Source organism: Monomorium pharaonis, chromosome 5, assembly GCF_013373865.1.
Source record: "Monomorium pharaonis isolate MP-MQ-018 chromosome 5, ASM1337386v2, whole genome shotgun sequence".
Lineage (NCBI taxonomy): Eukaryota > Metazoa > Arthropoda > Insecta > Hymenoptera > Formicidae > Monomorium > Monomorium pharaonis.
In genome coordinates, this window is record NC_050471.1 from 643,769 (window position 1) to 669,569 (window position 25,801).

A 25,801-nucleotide genomic window follows, 5' to 3' on the forward strand; every position below is an offset into this window, starting at 1 on the left:
GACATTTGGCACCGTTACGACTATTATTTAATGCGCGGCACGGAATTCTGCGTCAACTGCGCGCGCGGTCTGCGAATGATAAATATAATTAACGCACGTATTCGGCAGGCTCACTCGTATAACCGCCATGCGAGAACGCGCCGCGTTACAATTATAATTCTCCGTGCTCAGGGTCGTTAACCCTATGATACACGGGATCGCGAAAGCGCCGCGGGATCCGCGGACAATGCTGGGATTGAATCGAAAAGAATTCGATTCAAATTTACTTCGCATTGATGCTTCTTACAGGAAAAGATCCACAACTCGATAATTTAAAAAGTTCTGAAACTTTGGCGGTACATAAAAAATATTCTGATATATAGTAAACTGCATCTTTTCGCTGCCTCAATTCACTCTGAAAGGGTTAAATAAACTCTTGAAAATTAACTCATTTTGCGTTTTTGTTTTATTATTAAACAATTACAATTATTTTTACAAAAAAGATTTCTAATCAATCAATCTTATTAAAGGGAATAAATTTTCTCTATTAAAATTTTGTTTTATCTTCTTTTGGTGAACAGTAAAACAAACACTAAAATCGGCTACAATTTTCAAAGATTAATTTTATCCCTTTAGGATAAATTTAGGCAGCAAAAAAATTTATTATATAGGATATCTATTGCTCACGTTTTATAATTTTTTAAATTTCCGAGAAATTTTTGAGGACCATCTCTTGTTAGACTATGGTAAAAGTAATAAGAAATCTGAGAATTCTTATAAAGTTGTCTAAACAAATGGCAAAACTTTATTTAAGGGAATTTTAATTTAAATATTAAAAACTCGAAGAATTTTGCAATATTCACGAGTATAGAAGGAATTATTTCAAAATTGTTTTTACGTTTTGTGCACAGTGTTTCTTTACCCGTCAGTCCAAAGTCATTTTCCCTTTCGGCTCATAGTTTATGTTTATTATTCATTGAAAGACAAATTTTCGCGATACCGATGGGATCGGTCGTACTAGTAAACATAACGCATTGCCAGATAGAAAAATAAGTTGTAGCGCGCTGGCGGTCGGTCCGCTAGCGCGCGAAGTATGAAAATATACGTGAGACTTATGAGACTTCGCACAGTGTTCCGAAGTTTTCTATTACGTCAATTTCAGAGTTGCACAGGAAAACCCATTTTCTAAACTTCGTCCACCGGCGGGTGCAGGAAACTTCGTCGTTTTTCTCTCGTCTGCCATATAACAGTCACGCGTTCGATGCGTAAGGAACGAATTTGTCACGCGGTGTACAGCACCTAACGTACCGATAAAAATTGACACTTTTGCATAAAGTGTGATATTCATATTTATTGTTAAACATGTGATTTAAAAGCGTAAAAATGTGCAGAGAGCCTGCAATCAAATAAAAAATAAATTATTGTTAAAATTAAAGTTGAGTATATTTAAGATAAAAACAAACGATATGGAATGTCCATTAAACATCAATATACTGCAGTATAAATGTATATTAAAATTATGCAAAACTTTTAAAAAGAAAAATTATAGAGAATTGAAAATCTTAGCGAATTGAAAAATGTTATTCTTTCACGTTATAAAACTTCTATTTAAAGAAATCAGTTATTTGTGCAACAAGTGCAGTGAGTTGGTTAATTGCCCGTAAGTACGAAAAATAAACGCATAAACCGAAGGTGAGTTCGTCCGCAAGTGTGGATGACAGCTGATCTGAATGTGTCGCACACAATACTTTTTATTGCCTGTGCATTGAAATGTTGATGTTTGAATGTGAATTGACAGGTGAGAAAAGGACTTTTGGTACACAGGAAAAAATATATAACGCATATGCCATTTTATGACACGCATAATAACTCTAGTAGAATTACTGACGTTTCGTTGCTTTCACGAATCTAATCTTAGCACGTGTCAATTCGTAAGACCTAAGAGCACTCAAGGACTACACTTTGATACAAGCAACAAAAAATATATTGCGTAACATGTACAGGTTGACTATTTTCATTCATGCGGGTAAACGCACTCGCAGGAAATAGCTGACTTGATGCTTAAATTACACTTAAAAAAATTTTTTTTTAAGTTGTAACAAAAAAAAAAGAATATTTTCAGATAAAACACAAGTTTCAAATTCAAATGTATACAGTTTCACAAAAAATAATTTTTAAAATAAAATTAGTGCTGTAAATAATATTAAATAACGCAGTAAAAATTTATTTATTTATGTAAACAAAATATAATTAGACATAATTTTACACATCTATAATGCACATCAATAATACATAATAATAAAATAACGTGCACATAGCAATAGAAAACATAAAATTATTGAGTAACGTAAACATTATTATCTAAAATAAATATTATTTCCGATAAGAAACAAAAACATTAATACTTTTAAGTAATCTAAAAGTTTACATAAAATAAAGACCATTATATATAAAAAATAAGTTTAAAATATAGAAAACTTATAAGACATAATTATCTTTTACAAAAAATAAAAACGTTGTAATATATAACTGTTACATCGTAATATATTTTGTTTTTTTTATTTTAGAACTATTTTATATTACTTGCATGTCTTGACATTATAGCAAACAAAATCTGTACATTAATAAAAAAATTAAGAACCATTAAACAGCATAATGTTATTCATGCAAGCGTATATGGAATTATACACTTTAAAGAATTTATTTTAATTTTATGGGAACATATTAAATAATGATTAAACAGTGCTGCGTGGTATTTTTAGGAGCAGTCAAAAAAATACTTATATCAAAGAAAGCTGTTGTTTCATAAAGTTCGCCAAACTTATTACAGGATATCAATGAAATAGAAGGCCCTATTCGGTCTACAGCTAGATCTTGGAGCTAATTATAATTTTTTTATAATATATTGATTTAATAATCTTAGTCCATATAAATTAAATTATATTATATATATTAAATTAATATATTATAAAAAAATTATAATTAGCATCAAGATCTAGAGCCTTCTATTTCATTATAGAATGTTTTGCAATAATTGCACAATTTTCAGCGATTATCATCTGAAAGCAATATTTTTTTTTTTTAATAAGCTCCGAGATTTAGCAAATAATATACCTATTGCATTTTATCTGTTTTTATCCTATTCGCTTTAAAATTTATTTGTCGGCCCGTTCTAAACGAGACAAAAGTTTGGGATTGGTTTCGTGATCTTTAAGTTTTCGAACAAAGCTCAATCTTGAAAAAGGTTTCAGGCGATTTTGGATAATAGTTTTCTGGCGAAGTGCGAGGTGCATATATTCCAAATTGCACGTGAGTGTGAATCACGATCAAAAGTGGCGTATAAGAGGGTGGCGGAATAAGGGCTTCTCTGTGATAGCATTACAAGTCGGAAAAGTAAGTTCGCGCCGCGCGTCGCGGCGGACGACCACGATCTGAGAGAAGATATCGTTGAAATTATGATTCTCCGGAGATACGAGTCGGCCTCTCCAGAAACGGAAATGACGGCGGGAGATGGTGTAACTTCGCGACATCGGGGGGCTTCAGTACTTTCCTGACTAAATAATTCGCTCCGCTTCCGATAACGGGGCCCGGGGACAGACCGCGGCATATATCTGTCTTGAAAAACTGCTCCCCGGCAATTACGAGTGGCATATATCGGCCGCCAACTCTTGCACATCCCTATTCTCTGAATTATATCTTAACGAGATACACGGGGTCTTTCCCATGGTGAATTTTCACTCGATTATATACTGTGATCAAAAAATAAGGTAAATTTTTCATTTAAACTTCGCGGGTACTATAAAATCATGAAATTATTTTTTGGGGGGTTGGTAGTACTGTCTTTGACATCTATGCAGAGTTTCATGTCAATATATTCAATTGCTGCAGAGCTACACGTGTTTTTGTAAACATACAAAAGTGAGTTTTTCGATTTTTACTATGTCTGATTTTGTTGAGCAAAGAATTTGCATTAAATTTTGTTTGCAAAATAAATATTCTGCCGCGGAAACGTTGAGGATGTTGCAGAAGGCCTTTGGTGATAAGGCTATGTTGCAAAAAAATGTTTACAAGTAGTACAAAGACTTGAAAGAAGGCCGAGAACGAGTTCAAGACGAACAGCGCCCCGGACGACCATCAACATCTACGATGAAAGCCACGTCAAGGAAATCAAAGATTGACAATTAGATATCTTGCTGATGCTGCGGGCATTTCATTTGAATCAACCCAAACCATTTTAAAAGATGTTTTGTGCCTTAAACGCGTCAAATCTCGATTGGTTCCAAAAACACTCAATTTCATCCGGAGCGCTATTCGTCTTGAACTCGTTCTCGGCCTTCTTTCAAGTCTTTGTAGCTCTGCAGCAATTGAATATATTGACATGAAACTCTGCATAGATGTCACAGTACACTACCAATCCACAAAAAAAACAATTTCATGATTTTATAGTATCAAAGTTTAAATGAAAAATTCACCTTATTTTTTGATCAGAGTAGTAAATTCTCTGATGGCGATGTTTGCGCGACTCAAACGTTACAACTTACTCGCATCTGCAAAAAGAAAGCTGCAAATTGAAATCTGCATGTTAAAATAAAAACTTCTTATTTAAAAAAATCAATTAAAAATAATTAAAGATATTTTAGTTATATCGTTCAGTTATACATACATTCTTGCTTAATAAATCATATATACTTGGAGTGTGTTAGAAAATGTAAAAGTTTACTATTTTCAGTCTTTTAATTTTTAATTGACTTAGCAGATTAGAAATTATTCGTATTTTAAACCATAACAAAATAATATTTTTTACACAATCAATTTATGCAATTATGAGAAGATACGCGATACTTGGACACCATGTATACGGTCCTTCTGTGTGAATCATATCTCTCTTTCCTTCTAATCCGGCCGAAGATAACACCGCCGTTTTCCGTCCATTACGGTGTCCCGATTGTAATGGCTCCTTGGAATACTCAGATCGTTGTAATTTGATCTTTGTTTTAAGATAAGAAGTGTATTAACTGCGCGACGGCGTACGCCGTCGTCCCATCTTCCGCGCGCGAATACTTTCGTTGTAAGCACGTGGTTGAATAGGAGTGTAGTAGTACAACTTTATTCAACCGCATTACCGACGCTATTAACATCCTAATCACTCGCATAATGTCATTCTGTGATAATTATACTTAACTAGGTTTTTTTACCTATATAGCTAGGATTATTGTTTTTTTAAATAGAGAAACAATTGACTGAAGTTAGTGGTATGAAGGAATTTAATTTTTCATTAGACCATGTTGTTAGATAAAGAATATGCGCGTTCTTAAGAACTATAGAAAATATATATATTTTGCAAATTAATTGAATATTACTTTCAAGTACACAAAGTAAATATTACTTTCAAACATTTCATAAGAGTATATATTTCAAATCTAACTTTATAAGCATCAATTTTATTCAAAATATGTTTAAAATCTTCGTAACTTAATATTTTAATCAAGAACATTAAATTGAAACAAAAGTTTAATTATTTTATTTTAACGTTTTTTCGATAAAATTTTGTAATATCTTTAAAAGAGTAAATTCTTTCTTTGAGTACATGATAACAAGTTTTTCTAACATGTGGTAAGTATACATATACATATTTTAAAAGATGTTATTAAAAAAATATTCTTTGTTAAAGTTTATCGCTTAAATTACTAAAAGTAAATTAATTAATTATTTTTCTTAATTGTAATTGGTTTTCAGAAATAGAATTAATATTTTTTGTAATTAATACTTTTGTGTAATCTATTTTTTACATTCACATTTTTCTATCCAATTACCAAATTGATCGTGCGTAATTGACAAAGGCTTTAAGGGAGTATATTATTTTGTTGGATCCGAGAAAGGCCTATTTTTAGAAATATTTTAAAGAAGTTAAGCTGCAGCTTTCGAAATATTTATTGATTTTAGTAGATTATAATATTTTTTATTATCACAAATTATTCAGGATCATGTACATACTGATAGCGTCAAATTAAGGACTATAAGCATCTTCTTTACAATTGATTACTAATCGACGTAAAACGTAAAAGCCCCAAAAAATTTCTTAATTTATATGAGTTCATACACGGGTTGAATAACTAGTAACAATATAAAATACAAAACATTAACAAAATGGCGGTTTCTCAAAGATTATTTTAACCTTATTTAATCTTATGATTTAACCTTTGATCTACTATAATAAAAATATCAATAAATAATCTACAAAAATTAATGAATATTTCTGCAAAAGTTACATCTTAATTGCTTAAAAAAATTTTTTATAAGCTTTTATGTAAGTTTTAAAAAATAAATCTTTTTTTTAAACCAACAAAGAAAACAAAGAAATATTCTTAATGTTAGAACTGTACACTGGGATGATTTTGTATACCAGCGCAAATTTGGATGTACCGCCTAAGTTAGCAGACGAAGGGATCGACTTGGAACATCGAACTTGTAATTTAATGTAAGATCCTAGGAATGGAGGATACTAGCTAGTCAGAGCACCATTAGCCTCTGAGTAGTACAGTCGTAAAATGGAAGTGGGGTACGTTTATGACCCAGTCTGCTGTTCGTATTTACATTTCGCTCAAATTATATTGCCATACGAAACATTGTGTGTTTTCGTATAAAGGCGACTTCCGACACTGTTTGTCTGCATCTTAAAGTGGTAAATGTGTTTACATATATGGACTTTGTAGTGACATTTTTTGCATCAAAAATCGCTTAAATGGTGTTATTTAAATAATTTTTTTACTTTAATAACGTATTTCTTCTGTGCTTAAAAATTAAAAATAAACATTTTGTTACTATTTTGTAGCAAAATAAAAAAATTGATTGTGTCTATTTATTTTTTCTATTTTTTAAACTATCGTTTTTTTCAACTTTTATTTGTTAAAATAATTATACTTTTTAAATAATGGCCAAAATCTATTTTATTCCTTTCTATCTATCTTTTACTTTTCCAAAACTTTTCTTAATTCGTTAAAAATTGACAAAAATATGATAGATTAAAAAAAACTTATTTTTGCAATTTCTTCAAACTTTATTTTGTTTTAATTAATTTTTAACGTATTTAATGTTAATTAATATTATTGTCCTTGTCATAAAAAAACGAAGAGTATATTATATAGTACAATATTAATTTCAGTCTATTTGTGTCAATGAAACGTCTGTTCAGAACGCTTCCGAGAGAGTGGAATACATTTATAACTGTTTGAAGTTAAAAAAATCAGTTAAAAAAATCGTTTTAAGATTAATAATATTCCGTGCTGCGTAAATTAGACTGGATTTTTTGTTTAGGCCAGAAGACGCACGTTTTGGCTATAAAAAGGGGAAGTATGAAATACTTTGATATTGTACGTAAATATATAATTGCGATGTATTGTGCAATCCGCACAGTATTAACATCAATAATTTAGGCTGCATTGCAATTTATTTTTCAATTTAAGGTATTTAATGCCACAATTTTGAATTTCTTATTTATATAAAAATTAATTATTGATTAAAATTGATTGTTTTCACAAGTGTATATTTACTTCAAAAGAATTATTTTTAAAAACACAAGTACGTCAAAATATAATTCTTCTCTTTCTATTTTATAGAAATTAAACTTTATTTTATCACATATATTGTTATATCTCACTTTAATGTAAACGTTTATTAATGAAATTATTATTAAAGGGTGTCTGTATAATCTTTACACATATTTTAAATTTATAAAATAATTTTGTTAAGTGTTAGTTTTTTATTAACTAAATATTTAAATAATAAAACTATTTTTACTTTATTCTACATTAAACCTCTTTTATTATAATAATATAATTTATATAATTTTTTATTCATTATGCAATATATTTTATTAGCCAAACATAATAACCATTGTGTGGATTATCGGTGAACCCACGCAGAGTAATAGATCAAATTGCGTAAAATTAATCCGGCACGGAACGTATTTTAATCACATTAGTCACAATTAAAGAAAGATTTTTACAATTGTGTTCAAAACGTTCTAAAAGTTTAGGTTCCTATTTAAAATTATTATTTTGAAAGCCGATTTTGCTTATTATTATCATTACATTTTATTATATATTATTTTATTATAAAGAATGTTTTTTTTCGTCAAACATCACATTGTTATCCAATTCTTTAGATTGTATCTATAAATAACGTGGCTAGCAGTACTTGAGTAAAGCAAGTAAATAGTAAATGTTATAAAGAATTTTTGAACTTCGAGAAATCGGTCGAGGCAATTAACTTGCATCGACCATCGCAGATGAGCGAGCTGCTGCAGCTGTGCGCATAAATGCATCTGCCGCGTCGCGGGATACCGGTGTAACACGAAATCGTGGTTAACGTCACACGTTCAATATTGATGCGTCGGCGGCCGGCGAGCAACCGGCTGGCGTCCCACACACTCGCGGATAATTTGTAAATGCAAAAAGAAGCGCAACAGCAGCCAGCGGAAACGCTCCCGGGAGCCGTAGCCAGAAGGTGGATGCGTTTTATGCGATGTTAAATTTCGCGCGACAGCCCTACGTGTTCTCCAACGCGCTTTACTTCCCGATCCCCTCGTTTGTTCGTTCCACTCCCTCTCCTCTTTTATATCCCTTTAAAAAACTTCGTCGATGCCGTTTGGTGATTTTTGCGTTAGTTCCGCGAGTTTGCCTCGTTGGCACGATGAATTAGTATCCTTGTCGTTTATTCTTCCTCGCCTTCGCCCGCCTCAGAGTTCATCCATGACACTCCTAAAGCGTCGCTTTGAGATGACGTCGATAGGCGCGGTTCCCATCGGAAGAGAGCGTCGGACGCGCCCGAAATTGATGGTTAATTCAAAACCACCTCGGGGGCTGCAACTGAATTTGACCGAGGCAAATAACGGGGGGCACGAGTGGCGCGGGTAACAGAGGAGAGTCAGGGCTCGTGGCGGTGCCAGTGGCGATGGAAAGAGGGAACGGGTTACGCGCGTGGGATGAACGTGGCGCGGCGGTGGCGGTGCATCAGGTTGATTCGCGGGCTGCAGCTGTAAACACGAATAATAGAGAGTACCGATCGGTAAATTGCGTGCTCAGGTTCCTCCGTGGAGGGTGGCTGCGCGCGAGCGCGGCCGCGTCCTCCCCCCCTCTTTCTCCCCCTTCTCCACCCCAGTCGTCAACCGTCCGCCGTTCGCGCGCCATTCTGTCCTTTATCCCCTTGTCCTCGTGTATTTTTTTTTTGTTTCGTGCGGCCCTACAATCACGGCTCGTCGCGACGCATCTCGCGGCGATTACGCACATGTGTTTGCTCGCCGACCGACCGACGTGATATGCACTTCGCCAAACACGCGCCTATATGGGAAACCCGAAATCGTCATCCCGATTTGAACGACCAATCTGATTTGACCGATCGATCCGGCGTTTTCAACCGCTGTATCGGGATGCCGAGATACTCTGCTCTATCTGCGAATTAGACGTGAATGAAAATGAATGTTTGCTTTCTATGAAAATTTCAATTGTTCTTTCAACAAGTTTATCTTTTCTTTTTAACTAGGATAGAACTGCCGAATACGTAGTTAAGTTACTTTCATTTTGTATATAAGTACGTAAAAATAGTAGCTTGATATTTCTGATTACTATAATGTTTAATATTTTACCAGTAACAAATTGATTTATTATAAGTAGGGTTGAGTGGTAACTAATTAAAAATTAAATAATAAAATTAAAAAGTTAATTACTTTTAATTTAATTTAAGTTAGTTAATTTTATGTGTAGTAATTGTGGCGCGAGTGCGTCTGCTGTCTGTAACAAAAATGCATTCAGATCAGATTTTTAATTGATTACCATTTCTCGGAGAAGACACTGATAAATCATCAAAAATACTTAAGACAGTCACTATGAAACATGCAGGAACATGCATCAAATGTAGATTACAATTTTCAATTAGGAAGAACAGATTTATATATATATATGTGTGTGTGTGTGTGTGTGTGTAAGAAGGCATCTCAAATACACGTCAGAGATTATATTTCTTGTAATAATATTGTAATACGCACAAAAAATACACGTAAATCTTTTATTGAGTTTCTTTATGACTTCTATTTTGTTCATTATTAATTTTACATATCTAAATGCTTCAAAATATCGTTACTCAATCTATTTTAAAAATAAAAAATTAAATAGCGCGCGCGAAGCGCGTGTCTGTAGTGTCTAGTATAGTAAAATAGTTATAATCAAAAATATCATTTTGACAGTAATTATTACTACAATATTGGTAATAGTAACTATATAATACAGGTTTATAGTGATTGTTTTAGGGTACAACTTATCATATTAAAATCTCCATGTGATTATGACAACTATATTATAAATTGTACAGACAAATGTGGTGATTGTGAGAATTTAATATTTAACAAAAACTATAATTTATATTGTTGAATGACCATAAAAATATGGTCCAAAAATGACCGTAAGTTATAGTGATATTATGGTTATTATTGTAACTTTTTTCTCTCGGTGTAAAAACGCATCTGAAAAACATTTACAAATAATTTGAACATATATCTTGGATACAGATTCAGATACACAAATGTATCTCTTTACATGTGTTTAGATACTATTCAACGCCGAAAAGGATCAAATATATAATAATTATAGAATAAATAATATAATAATGAAAAGATAAGGATATCAAAATAAAACTCAAATTTATTTTTGCAATTGATATTTCTACATTATTAATTTTAATATTTATCGATTTTATATTAATGAAACTTTTATTATAATAAAATTTGTGATGGTACGATTTAGGAAATTAGACATATATTAAATTAAAATATCGATTTAATTTTTATAATAATTGCAAACATAAATATATAATAAATATAAAACATTTTTTAAGTAAATCTTTTTTTATGAAAAAATAAAAATTTAGTATAAAATTGCATGATTACATTATTGTCAGCTTTATTGATCCAAAATCAATTATTAGTTATATCTTATTTTTTATAATGTTGTTAATGCGTCTAAAATAACACAATATTTAGCAACTCTTCTCTATATATCTTTATTCAAATAGAGCACGCAATAATGAGATAGAAAAATAGTTAATTTTTTTACGCTAGAAAAAAGAGAAAAAGGAAGATGCATGTGATCAGGTAGTCACTTCGATCATTGAAATATTCTCCTTTGCTTTCAGCTATCGTGAGAACGCCCAGAAGCTTTCGAAAGCTTATCGCGATCGACCTGCCTCGCCGTTGGAGACGGCGGTATGGTGGACGGAATACATCGCCCGGGGCAATGGCAAATCTTACTACCGTAGCGACAGCGCAGATCTATCCTGGTACCAGCGTTATCTCATTGACGTCGCGCTTGTTTTGATTACCGTCTTCGTGGCGTTCATCTATATCCTTTTCCGGTTGATCAAGCTGCTGCTGTCGTTGTTTGGGGCTGTCAAAGGAAGCCGGACCGGAGAAAAGAGGAAGAAAGAAAAAAAGGAAAACTAACAGACGCTGTAAAGCAACTCCCATTGAAAAAAGAAGCGATTTTGAGATGAAAGATAGAAAAAAACGTGATGCTGGTTTTTCGCATAGGTATCCAAACTCTCAGGTTACAAGCGAATTTTCAACGACATGGAATGGAATAAACGGTCATTGGGCGGAAATCTAAATCGGTTAATGCGAAAAATCCGTTTGTCGGAAAGTTTGTTAGAGGAGGGAGACACTGTTACAATCGCTTGTCGTTAAATCTCTCGCTCGTATTCTCTCAGAGAATATCCATCTCGAATATCGCTAGTAGATTTTTATCCCTTTTCAATATTTCTACGTAAAGTTAGTCGAGTGGTACGTTACAACTCATATGTATGTCAGTTGGTTTTAGTTTAATTATTATCAGCAATTCCTTTCGATCTGTCCCTAAAGGTGCAGATCTTAGAACTGGTATGGGGCAAATTCGTTAAATCTATAGAGTTTGTAGCATTTTATGGTATCTATTATAAGTATAACAGTTAACTGAAATTCGTTCGAACAATGCGCAGATGATGTAAAACTTATAGTTTGCTGGTTTCTGTTTTTTTTTCTTTCCACTTTTCATTTTATGGAAAAAAAAAACGGCTAAATTTTATATTTTGTGGACTAGCGCATAAAACGTTTGTTCTTACAACTGAAGTTAAATTTTATCTTATTGCGGTGTGCAATATAGTTGACGCACAGGAATTTATATTACATGTCAGATTACATATACATTTTTAATTCTTAAAATTTTTTTAATTTTCTGAATTTTGAAATTTTAACTGCAAATTTGTAATTAGCGACCCCAAAAACCTATATAACATGTAAATAATATAAAAAAAGTAAGCATAAAAAAGCCAAACACGAAAGAGTTAAAACAATACTTTAGATGATCTTAATATTTTGTACTTTTCGCTGGTAGAATGTTAAAAATATGCGCATAAAGTAGCGTGCTTTATTGAAAGTATACGCTAAGAAAAATTTTATGAATAATTGTATAATAGTTAGACCTAACTATGCTGTGCTACAACTTAGGCGGCCCGAACCTGCCTCTCTGCGCACTCTTATTAGCATGAGTTTAACATTTAATGACAATAACATTCAATAATTTTTGCAAATTTTGCAAGAACATGTCGTTAGAAGACTTTTTTATTCATCTCGATCCCTTTTACTTTTTTACGAGCGTTGACCCACATGTTTTAGGGCACCCTGTATATATACATATATATACATATAATATAATTTTGTCTATGTATATATATGCGCTAAATTTATATTAAAATATTTACCAAATGTAAAAATTATACTTTTTTCAAAAATATAAATATATATTCTACATATTTTAACACACACACACACATACATACACAATATTTTTACCTGTTGATAAATCTAACGGATTTAATAAATTTGCCAGAATAATATGTGCAAAATGTATTTACTATGCTTAGATCTGATAATAAATATTACCTCAAAAATGTTTATTTTTAATAAAAATTGTTTAAAGGGTAAAAGAATAGATTTCTTAACATTTGTATAGAATTTGTTTTGGTAATTACTACGTGTATTAACGAAATATTTCAAATTAGTTTTAATTGACTTGAATAAATATTATACTATCAAAATTGTACTTCTAAGCAATCTTTAGTATAAAAAAGTCGGTAGTAATTATTTAAACATAAGTTATAAACAAAAACATTTGTGTCGAAAGTCGAAAATCTATTTAAAAAGGGACAATTAGACCTCGTTTTGAACCACAAAAGGGTATGAGGTGAATCTCGCTTCGCGTGGAAAGTCGAAAATCTGTGAAATAAAACAATTGTACATACATCTCGTTTCATGACAACCATGCCTTAAGTACAGAGAAAGGAGGTATAGGATGGACGTCACTTCGCGTGGAAAATTAAAAACTCACGTGGAACAGAACAATTATAGACTTTGTGTTTTTCACCCATACCCTCCCTGTGCCTAATAGAATTTGAAATAAAGTATATAATTGTTTTTTTTCACATGGGTGTTCTACATATGTTTTTCTTTATAATTTTTTTGAAATAATTATCCCCAGCTTTTTTATATTGCAAGTTGTTTAGGAATATGATTTTAATAGCATTTGTGAAAATTAGATTAATTTAAGATTTCATCCTTCACGGAACGATGGAAGATCCGAGTTTGAACCCCAGCAGAGGTATTATTTTTCGTAATAAATTTATAAATAAATTTATGATAGTTTTTTGGGGAAAAAGGGGATTTAAGATGCTTTTGAGCATCGGTATTCAGCTTAGTAACTGTGTTGCAAGTCTGATGAAACCTGTCGGTGCGTAGTTTATATAAACTGATAATATTAAATTCATCACCAAGATCCGAAGCAGACCATATAAACGATCTATTTCATTGATACGTTTAATTTGAGGTGTTTTGTTAATAGTAAATAATTACTTTCGTTTTTCGTATTGTTAGTCTTTTGCTTTTATAATTTTTGAAAAGGATTTAGGAAGAATTAGATACACTAAAGAGAAGTAAAGAGAAGTACGAAACAATGAATAAAAGAGAAAGCGAAATAAGAGGCAGCGTAACGGAATGTAGAGAAGTGTGGAGAAAGAGAAAGATGCACTAAAAACACTTATGCGTGTACGAGAGAGAGAGAGAGAGAGAGAGAGGAGGGGAGGGGGGGTAACAAAGAAAGAGAAAGGGGAATGGAAATGCTGCGAGAGCATGGTAGAGAGACGTACGAGAGTGAGGCAGCTTTGCGGGCATTAAGGGGTATTTCCCAGGTGGCCGTGTCTCCCACTGCGTCAACCAGCTTTGCCGGTTACAGCACAGCAGAGTAGCGGCAACGGCAAGCAAGAACCACATCGGGAGGGCTGTCGGGTTTACGGTATTGGCGTCGTTGTTCGCGGTGATATCACCTCTCGCCTGCTACTGTTTCACCTGGCTGTAGATACAATGACACCCGAGAAGTCAGTGTTTTGGCAATACACACACTTTTCGCACGATAAAGTGAGACCAAAAGATTTGCGATTTTCTTTTGGACGCATTTACTCGATTTTTAATGATTAACAACACATTTAATAATGGAATGTTTTTTTTTTCATCGGGAGTTCATATTAATAAATTCGTAATTCGCAAGTTATTTTAACAATTCTAATTAACGGTCGGTTTCATCGAGGTATTTAATATCGGAAAATTGAAACATCGTGATGAAGGAGAATGAAATGAAATTATCGTTGGAAGAGAATAAAAAAGGATGCTAAAATAGCATGGATACGAATAAAATCTATATCAAAAATGGTACTCGCTGATTACATAACATTTGCTGCTAAGCACATCCTTGTTTGAAATATTCGAAGTAAGATGTAGGATCTTAAAAGTTATATTATATAAAGATTTTATTTTTCGCAATAATAAAGAACATTTTTTATTAGTTTCGAAAATTTTTTGGACAGTACGTGTCAATATTTCTACAAACATTAATCAGAATTGACAGAAGATTCGATTATTACGTAACAATCGCTTCACAATTTCGCAGATACTGAAATCTCGGTACATTTGTTTTGATTTGTTATTGCTATTTTTCTTTGTATTGCAATAAATCTAGAATTATATGCGTAGAACAGTGTTCGGAATTAATAACTCTTTTCGAGTCAATTTCTGAGATGACACCTACTGTCTCTTTATTATCGTTTGATGCTTGACGACTAAGCCGCCGATCACCTACAATACCTACATGATGCTGTGTCTCAGAAACGTTTGATACTCCTAAACTGCGCGTACCGTCTCAAAAATCGTTCCGAGAACGGCTATTAATTCCGAGCGTAGAACGATAAAAAACTATTTTATATCACATTGTTATTCTTTATTAATATACTTATTAATATACTTTATTAATACTAATTAATTTTCTTTTATTATTTTATGTATAAAAATATCAAAGTAATAAATTATCTAAACAAATATCTTACCAAATGTATTATACTTTATATTTAAAAACATATGTAACAAAATGTAAAGTCTCAAAAAATTCGTAACTAAAAGAAACTTAAGAATAGTGTTTTGAAAACGTCTCGACGTCTGTTATAAAAATATATAATCAAAAATATAGATATACATTTAAGAAAAATTAGAGTGACTTTAATGTGACTTTAGCAACGCCATCTAAAATCGAATTGATCTTATCATCTTACTTCGCTCATAAAGCTACTTAACTTTTGTCTCCACTGAAACATTTTTCACGAAAATGTATTATTTACAAGATATTCAAAATTGGGTATTAAAATAAAATATTCTGTATCTTTTCTAGATAGAGAAAAGTAACCTTGATAAAATTTAATAGATTGAAAACTTTTATAAAGCTGGCACAGCCACTTTAGCACAATCAAATAAAACTTATATAGCTAATTGGAAGTGCTAACTTAATTTTAATTTAGCACAGCCTCTATTTTCTCCGAATCGGCTGGAGCAACAAAATCGGAAATGGAGCAACTAATTAACAACAAAAAAGCATTAAATTTCTAAATAAGTCTTATTCGATTATGCTAAAGTGGCTGTGCCAGCTTTATAGACGTAGAATAAAAACTATGATTTGACGTAGATTTAGTCGCTATCCATAAGAGAGCTATTTTTTCTCTATGTTTTAGGCATTCTTTATATTAATTGAGGAATTTTTCACTCACGCGTGATTTTGCGATTACTTTGTGTCCAACAGTGCGAGGAGCAACGTTGGTTTAGTCGCTTTCCAAGAGAACGGCAACGTGATGGTGATGCGAGAAAGACGGATCTCGCGCGAGACATCGCGTTGGATTAAAGGCGATTCACCTCGGATACCGCACTTTACTGTCGCTTCCGTTTCTCTTTTTCCGCCTTCACCTTCGCTTTTATCCGTAAAAGTAGCAGTTATCCTCGCAAAGGTACACGGTAAACACTGGTTTTTCGGTAATCCAAGTCATGTGCAACGATAATCGCTCGATTGAATCTGTAATCTGTTTATAATCCTAACATCTTTATATTTAAACGTATATATTCAAACAAGCCTAATATTTTTTTCTTGTTTAACTTTACTTTTCTTGTTTAATTTTATATTTTAAAACATTATGTCAGTTTTAATTAATTAACTTTACTTCGTATTGTTTTAAATGCAATAGAAGAATATTCTATAAAATACCTTTTTTATTATTATATTTCACGTATTTAAAATGTATATTTTTTATAAAACTAGAACAATAAATTACTGCACATTAATCATAGTCTTAAGTAATATCTTAAGATGCTAATACGGCTCTGTGATTGGTTTATGACATCTTAATCCTTTCGTGCCTGGTGGGATGTATACGTCCCATAACTTCCAAAATGCATATCTTTCGACAGAAAAAATATAACGACCTCTATTCGGGCTTATTTTAAAGATTATGTCCAAGAATTATTAAAGATAAATATTAGCAACCTTATAGGTTTCATCTCTTCAAGTATACACTCCCTTAAATATTAGCAAAATAAAGTAAAAGAAAATATATATATCTTTCTGAAATTTAGTTCAATTGGAACTCATTTCTTAGGTTTTTTCGAGGTCGCTAATTACGACCTCGAAAATCCGTAATAAAAATTTCAAAATTAAAAATGGCGGGCAAAAAGGTGAAATTTGGTTCAATTGGACCGAAACTTATTTTTTAAGAGTTTCGAGGTTAATGATTAGGAATCCATAGTCGAAATTTCAAAATTTAAAATGGCAAATAAAAAAATAAAATATCGTCAAAATTTTAAAGTCAACAATGACAAGCATGCTAATATTTCTTGAATTTTATTAAAATCATTTATTTTTTAAATTTTTACTTTTATTCATATTTCGTCGAATTTTATAAATTTTTGAATTTAAAAAAATTTTTGATTTTTTTAATTATTAAAGTTTTTGAATTTTCTTAATTTTGAAATTTTAATTGCAAATTTGTAATCAGCGACCCCTACACCTATAGTAATATGTAAATAATATAAAAACAGTAAACATAAAAAAGCCAAGCACAAAAGAGTTAAAATAATACTTTACATGATCTTAATATTTTTGTACTTTTCGCTGGTAAAATGTTAAAAATATGCGCGCAAAGTAGCGTGCTTTATCGAAAATATACGCTGAGAAAAATTTTATGAATAATTGTATAATATCTTGTTTAAGCGGGAAAGTTATGTTATCATATAATCACGACACACACGCAATAATGAAAAATTTCGGTGTCGAGTTTTATACTTCTCGTCACTACTTGCTGTTATATGTTCACCGTTAATTCATCCTGATAAAATTATAGATAACACTTAACTTCGTGTTTTTCGACCACTCTATGTTACAATAACAAAACTCTTTGCGTAAACTAGTGCACGAAACCTTTCGTGACTTGGGATAAGAATAGACTGGATAAAAACGGTTGTAATTTTCCACTTTATCCGTCGTTAGGTTTTAATTTTGAAGTCAGTGCAATGTTTATCCGTAGATTGAATCTTGTTGTGCCAAGTTTATAAAACTTAAAATCTTAAACTTAAAGATCTTAAGGTTTCTATGAATATATGTAGAAATATCTATAAAGAAGAAATTTTTGAAGTCAATTTTCTTATTACATCAAAATTCAAAATAACGGATATATACAATATAAGAGCGCAAGATTTTTTTGAGGATAGGCAAATACTTCTCTACAGATGCCTTTGCCACTAATCTCTTTCTTCTGTCAATAAAATTAGAACACTTTTTATAATTATAAGTCACACTTGTAAAAGTAAACATATTTTACAGATATATATATATGTATAATATATAAAATAGAAAGATTTTATATTTTTAATTTGTTTATAATTATCATCGTAAAAGATAGAAAATCAGAAAGTACACACATAACGAAAAGTTTTTTTCATAAACACGTATGCTTAAGATCAGGTTAACCTACATTAAGGAAATAAACAGAAATCGAGAAATTAGTACAAAAAGTTCAAATTTAGATAATTATATATGGTATATAAAACCCACCTCCGATTTCCTTTAATATATGTTATTAAGATCACAATCTTAAGTGACTTTTAAAAGTATTTACTGTTATTCATTATTCGTTAAAAACTTATTAACAGAAAATGTTTCATAAACTAAAAATCAAAAACTCATATAGAATAGAACAATTACTGGATTTCGTCGCGAACCGTAAGCATCGGAGGGTGGATGTTGCTTCGCGAGAAAAGTCAAAAATCTACGTAAAACTGGAATTAAAAAATCTTAAATTCAATACGGCAAATTGGATTAAAAAATAATACATTTATTTAAAAAAATCAGTTTTAGAAAGTTTTTATTACTGAAAAAAACCTGAAAATATTGAAAAAGACTATTTCAAATCAGAAGGAGAAACCTGTAACGGGGATCATAATCTAAGTTTGAAAGTTAATGCATTTATACACATATATTCGATTAATATAAGTTTCTAATAAAACAAACTGAAAATTCAGTGTTATTTAGCAATAGTAAAATTTTCTAAAACTTTTAGATAATTACACTTTTGTTTAAAATTTTGTTTACCATATTAAATTTTTTAAAATTATTTAAAAATTTTGAATTTTTTAAAAATATAATACTGGGTGATGCATCAAACTCAATATTAAAGTCAGTAGTTAATCAAATAAATCAATACTTATTTTAAAAGCACTCTTATTAGTACTTTTAATGCTTAAAATAAGTAATACTTAAAATAATTGCTACCTAATTTAATACTGTATAGTTTTATATTTATATAAAAGATTAAAGTTTTGATCCCAGATTCGAATAAATCATTAAATTGCTCCATAAACTAAATTTTAGTGAAAGGAGCTAGGAATTTACAAAAAAAAAGAGAAAAACAGAAAGAGAGCGAGAGAGAGGGATATATATATATATATATATATATATATATATATATATATATACCTTAAAAGAGGTTGTCTGTCCACAAAAGGTTAATTTTACAAGATATAACAATCACTGGCCCCGTGCAAGGAATGACTGTTTAATTTTAATTAATTCTGAAATATTTATAACTGGTTACTGATAGATGGTATTTTTCGTATTGTCGATCTGAATTTTAACGAATTATATCCTGCAAGGCAAAATATATAATTATTGTTAAAATGAGATAAAATGCTTCTTGAAGCTTATGAAATGACTGGTCTATTGCAAATTCGCCGTCGTGTAAATCAGCACGTGCATGGAATAGCGGGGTGCTCATGGCGAATACAAATTTAATTAACTTAATTAAATTCCAAGCGTACAAACAGTCATGGCGGGCACAACGATGCATACGGCACAGACAGAGCGTAAGAGGAACTATTATCGCTAACGGCCGACTTAAAGTTCCGTTTTGCACCGACTAATATACTTACGTCATAAGAAACTGAGACCCCCGCGAAGAGATTTTTGCCTCTATTCTGTGTAATTAATTGTATACGCGTGCTCGTGTCTTGCGCTTTTCACATCGCAAACTTGGAGTGACAGTGTCGTGGTAGAATTTCCGTTACTGTGAAATTATTTACAAGGTTCGTAATTTGTTTGCTCTCTGCAATTATTAAGTTCAGTTCTTGTGAGATAAGTTATTTAAAATTCATTTTTAGATATATGGCGCGCACATACGCCAAGATATAGATGAATTTGTTCGTAATTTCGTAATAAATTTTTTCCTTCATTTTACTGACCGTTGAAAATAAAATGTAAGAGACCATCAATATAAATTATGTGATCTTAACAATTAATAATTGCAGTATTGAAAAAGAGTTAAACTTGCTAGGCAAAATATCAAACTTACAATAAGAAAATAAGTGATTACAATTACAATAATTTAATTATAATTTATAGTAATTTCTGATGTCAATTATATAATTGTTTTAATCATTGTAATCAAATTATTACTATTAATTATTATTATTAAATAATAAAAACAAACGTTTAAATTAATAATTATATTTAAATTAGAGTAACTCTAATATACATATAACGCTGGACATAAAGAAAACTTATTAAATATTATTTATTACGATTAAAGCAAATAAATTGTACCAATAAATATTCGGTATCTACTACTATAAAAAAAGTTCGACACATAAAATATTTATTTTACAGATTAAAAAAAAAATGTATGCCGCATATTTTCTAGGATACGGTTAATAAAAAATTTACAAATAATGTTTATAAATAAGACAATAAAATAGTATAATAACTTTAAAACGTTTAAAAAGTTTATTAAAGTATAAAAATAATGAACAAATATATAAAAAGTATTCTCGAAGTTTCTGCATGAAGTACATATATGCTAATAGTAATGTTCTAATGTTATAATATATTAATATAATGTTTATTCCTTCTTCCCTAATACTTTGACCAAATTATAAAACTGAAAGATTTTAAAAAGAAAATGTCATAGACGAACGATAGTCGTATATATTAAAGATATATCCGAAAAAGTGGAAAACATATAGAAAATCTTGTTCTTTTCTGTTTCTAAAAGAATAAAAAAATAAAATTTTCAACTTTATTAATATAAGTATTAGTACATTACTTCTAACCGACCGTAATATGTTAAACATATCAATGAATTGTAAATCGCCTATATACGGTCAAACATCGGATTTTAGTGGTGGATATGATTTTTCTATTAAATTTAATTTTCTTAGCTTTATTTTAAGCTACGCGCCGACAGAATTCGTCAGACTTAAAACACAGTTAACAAGCTAAATTTCGATGCTCGAGAGCATCTTAAAATCTTAAAATCCCCCCTTCCTATCTTCCTCAAAAATTGTAAATTAATTTATTACGGAAAATAATACCTCAGCCGGGGTTCGAACCCGGATCTCTTGTCATTCCGTGCGAGCGTCCTAGCCAATTCGACCACCGAGTTTATTAATATGTTAACAAACTTTATTGAGATTAATATCATACTTTAATCATAACACATAAAAGCTGAATTAATTTTTAATTAACTTTAATTAAATTTATATGAAAATATCTTATATTTTAGTTTTAATATTTGTAATATTTTTTCAAGTTTAATGTGTTCTTTGTCGTCATTAAAATATCGATATTTTTATATCTAGACAATATTATTACTATTACTATTATTATTATTAATTTTATGTTAACTTATTACAATACAACTTCCGACGTGTAGACGTTACGATACTTGTACGATGACGTATATGATTAATGTTATGACGTTTGTGCAAAGTACTTCGGATAATATGTGCTGCATAAGTTATTATTTTTTACCTTCAACACTGTTTGCCTGTCTTAAGAAAAATGTCAAATAATATAATACGTAATGAATATTGAATATGTAATATACTGTTAGATATAGTCAATATATGTTAGATAACAGTCAGATAACAATAGAGTAATGGTCACGTCTTATAAGTTAGCGGAAAATGAGCAGAATCAATTGTTCATAATATTTTTATTTTTGCTCATTTGTTGCTAAAAAGTTGCAAAAAATTTGTTGCTCTGTTAGTTTTTTTTAAATCAATGTTCCGCTAAAAGGAAAAGATTAAGTTAGCGGAACAATATATAAAAAATAATAAAATTATACGTAATAATAATATGGGAATTTGTTACTAATTTGTTGCTCAAGAAATATTTAATTTATTGCCTCCAAAATTAATTTAAATAATAAATAAAAACAATAAACATGCAAAGACATAAGAATAAACTATAAAAAATTTGTTGCTTGTTTAAATTTGATACTGGGGCATCGTCTAAATTTGTTACTTTCGAAATATACAAGTTCTACAATAAAACATAAATTTTAACTTTTTATTACTCCACACATTCAATATAAGGAGATTCAGGTTCAAATTCTAGCTGAGGTATTATATTTTTCAGTAAATTTTTCAGTTATTTTTTTTTCTAAGATTAAAAGAAAAGGATATAAATAAAATAAATGCTTTTTAGCATTAAAAATATTAAGTTGTTAGTATTTCGGTTAAGGATTATGTTTCAAAATTGACTAATTTGTTGACGTGCAGTTCACATGTGCTGAAGATAATCTTTAATAATAAATTATACAGATTCAGTGTTGACATATTGGCATTATTTAATATAGGAAAACATGTGTCTAATATAAGATCCAATTATTTTACAAACGCAGCTATTTTTTATTAAAAATGTTACTGTCTCTATAAATGTTAATAATTGACCATAAGATCCATGTAGGTATAAGTTGCGTAGCGCACATGTATCGTAATGTGTACAAAAATTTTATTTATGTAAAGTTCGCTCAGTAAAGTTTTTCAGTTGTTGCACTTAAAAGACTTATAAACCAATAATTTAATAGCAATGTCTTAATATTCATATTTAACATTAAATATAACCATTGTATTTCGGTCATTATCTTGGATCTTTTTAAAATAAAACGTATAAAAAATAAAAAACCTTAACATTTATACGATTTGTGTAATTCCTAATATGGGATACTAGAAATTCCTAAGTAAATATTATTCCTTATTATCATTAGTATTTAAGAGAAAGAGAGAAAGAGAGAATTCTTAATTATTAAGTTTCTTATTATCTTACAACGCACGCGCACGCAACCATATATTTCTCATTTTAATTAATCCAATCCAAAAAATCTTTATAACTTAATAAAAAACAAAGCGTTTATAATTAATTTATATACATTTGTAATTACAAATATTAACTTTTTTTATGCAAAGAAATTAATTGCTATTAATTGTTTGCAACAATAACGAACAATATTAGACAAATTAAATTATCGTTTTAAGAAATATATCTTTTTCAGATTTTATCAATTAATACTGCACATTTTTGTTCAATTATATTTTATCTTAACACAGATGTTATATCATGTTTAAACATTTTACTTGTGCAAATGTAACGATATAAGCATTAAGAAAAGTGTCGTCTTATAAAATATAAGATATATCTTAGCATTGTTATCATGAAGCAAGGTCTTTGACAATACCTAAGGTTTAATTTTGTTAATGAGTACACATCGGGAGGGGGGGAGGGGGGGGAGAACGGAACAATACGCACATAAGCACACGTAGACGTACCCTGTTACCCTTCTCCTCTATGAAAATGTAAATCCCGATCCCGAGGGGGCAACAGGTGCTCGATATACCAGTCCCACGATCCGGGCTTTGTGTTCCTTGCGCCCTCCGTTCTCTCGGGCTACGGCTCCCTCGTGTTATCTCTTCGCGTCGCCTTATGCGCTTTATAACACGTATTAACGTTTTTGTCGTATTATCCATTTTATTCAGCTTCTTGTTCCGCGTTTCGTTCTTTCGTACCCGCGAAATCGTTTCGCGGAATGACCAACGCAATTAATAATGGTCACGATTAGTTTTGCGAAAAAAGTAAATTTTTTGTATGTATCTGTATATATTATGACAAAGTCTCCGGTTCTTTTTTGTAAATTTATTCGCTATTTTAAATAATCTTGCATTAATTATAATTAACGAATATATCAATTAATCAAGTATTTCAAAAAGTTCCTGGAATATCGATAACATTGAGCGCGGAAATATTGAGCTAGGAAAAATCTATATTAAAATTCTCTGGTCTTTTAATCGATAAAATTATAAGTAACAATTAATTATAAAAATCATTGTTTTATCTTTTGTAAATTGTAGCACTGAATATAATCACTTGCAATGAAGAAGGCAGGAAAGGAAAATTTACTTAACAGCTAGCGCTAACCAATATTGCTGAAGCTTTCCGTAACCAACTTAATGTATAAGAAATAGCGGGAGAAGCGTTACTTTTTGTTTACTTTTGCGATCGGCTCGTCGACGCGAGAGAGTGTATTTTATGTAAAACTTTAAAAAGATTTCAAAGAAGTTTTTATTATGTTTCATGTTTCCTCCTGTATACCTGTTGTACATCAACTTTGCGAATAAATTACCGATGAACGTGAGACGATCACCCTAGTCGAGGAAGGTAATCGATGCGATAAATCGTTCTTCGAAGAAAACCAAGCTAGCACTACGATTATACAGAAATATCCATAACGATATATGCATGAAAAACCCTCGATTAAAAATTTTATACAAATTAATAAATAACAAAAGTATATTTAAGATGATATTTGATTTTAGAACGTAAGTTATCCGTTATACTTTATATTTTAATACACAGTGCTTGTAGTACACTTATTATTATCTTCATATATATCTATGACTTAAAATATTAACAAAATTTTAATAATATTATTAATTCCTAATTCCAACGACTCTATGATTTAATAATGCTTTTTAATTTCTATTATTCTAAGTTTATTCTTGTAAAAATGTAACACTGGACAATATTAAATTAACCAGTAATAATTATTTATTTTAAGTATTAAAATTACTAACAACAGTGCTCTTGATACTTAAAATAAGTATTAATTACCGGGCATTTTAATACTGTATTTCAATATTACAGTTTTATAAGGGCGGTCACAGACTTTTTGTTGATCTCAAAAATAATAGAGATTATGTACAATTTCAAACATATATACAAGTTGAACTTTATTGAATTCAGATATGCGGTTTAGCGCACCTACTGTTAATCTAACGTGGCGTGGGGTCATTCTCTCTCTCTCTCTCTCTCTCTCTCTCTCTCTCCCCCTCCCTCCCTCTTCCTCCTTTAATCCGTTCCTGGGTAATTTCATACGCCAACTCCCTGTAAACCAACTCTGGTGCCGCGGTTGGTTGCGACTTTCAACTTTGGATCGCGTCGATCTCATCAGGGAACATTTGTAGAGCGAGGGAAGTGATTGCGGCCACCCGAGAGTCGAACCGCACGTCAGTCCGTAACTACTCGGATTCTGGAAAAGGGCTTTCTCTTTACATCCCTTCCTCGCGCTCCTCTATCTCTCTTCTTCACTCTCCTAGCCATCCAGCACTGACAGTTAAGACTGTTTATTCGAAGCGTCGATACTTCGAAACAAGGGCACGTAAGGTGGAACGGGTTTTGAGGTGGGATAAGCGGGAAGAAGGAACGAAGGAAATAGAAGATTAGGAGAGAGTGAGGAGATCGTGGATCACATTATGGCGGAGAGTAATAACCGCTTCGTGTTGGTGGAGTTGTTAACGTCGGATGGCGAAGTTACAGATTGCCGCAGAAAAGAGTACGTCGTTTCGTCCTCTCTTTCTCTCTCCCCCTTCTTTGTCCGGTCTATCTGGATCGCCCGGATCGGACGACCATTCAGAAACATGCGATATACGTCAGGGTGTCCATTTCTCTTTACGACCACGATCATTTTTCTATGGAGGCTCCGAGGAAAGTCCAAGAACAAATCTCTTGCAAATCTTGCATGATGATACGCATTCATATGATACTGTTATCAT

General features: G+C 31.0%; 1 protein-coding gene across 3 annotated transcripts in view; it reads left to right on the top strand.

The window, feature by feature from the left end:
• Positions 1-12,285, top strand: part of LOC114254820 (UDP-glycosyltransferase UGT5) — a 66,002-nt gene extending 53,717 nt beyond the window's left edge. For all 3 annotated transcript variants that reach the window (XM_036286668.1, XM_036286667.1, XM_036286665.1), the window contains one exon: positions 11,164-12,285. In XM_036286668.1, coding sequence (XP_036142561.1) covers positions 11,164-11,470 — 307 coding nt within the window. In that variant the 3' untranslated portion in view covers positions 11,471-12,285. The remainder of the gene's footprint in view (positions 1-11,163) is intronic.
• Positions 12,286-25,801: the final 13,516 nt, after the last annotated feature.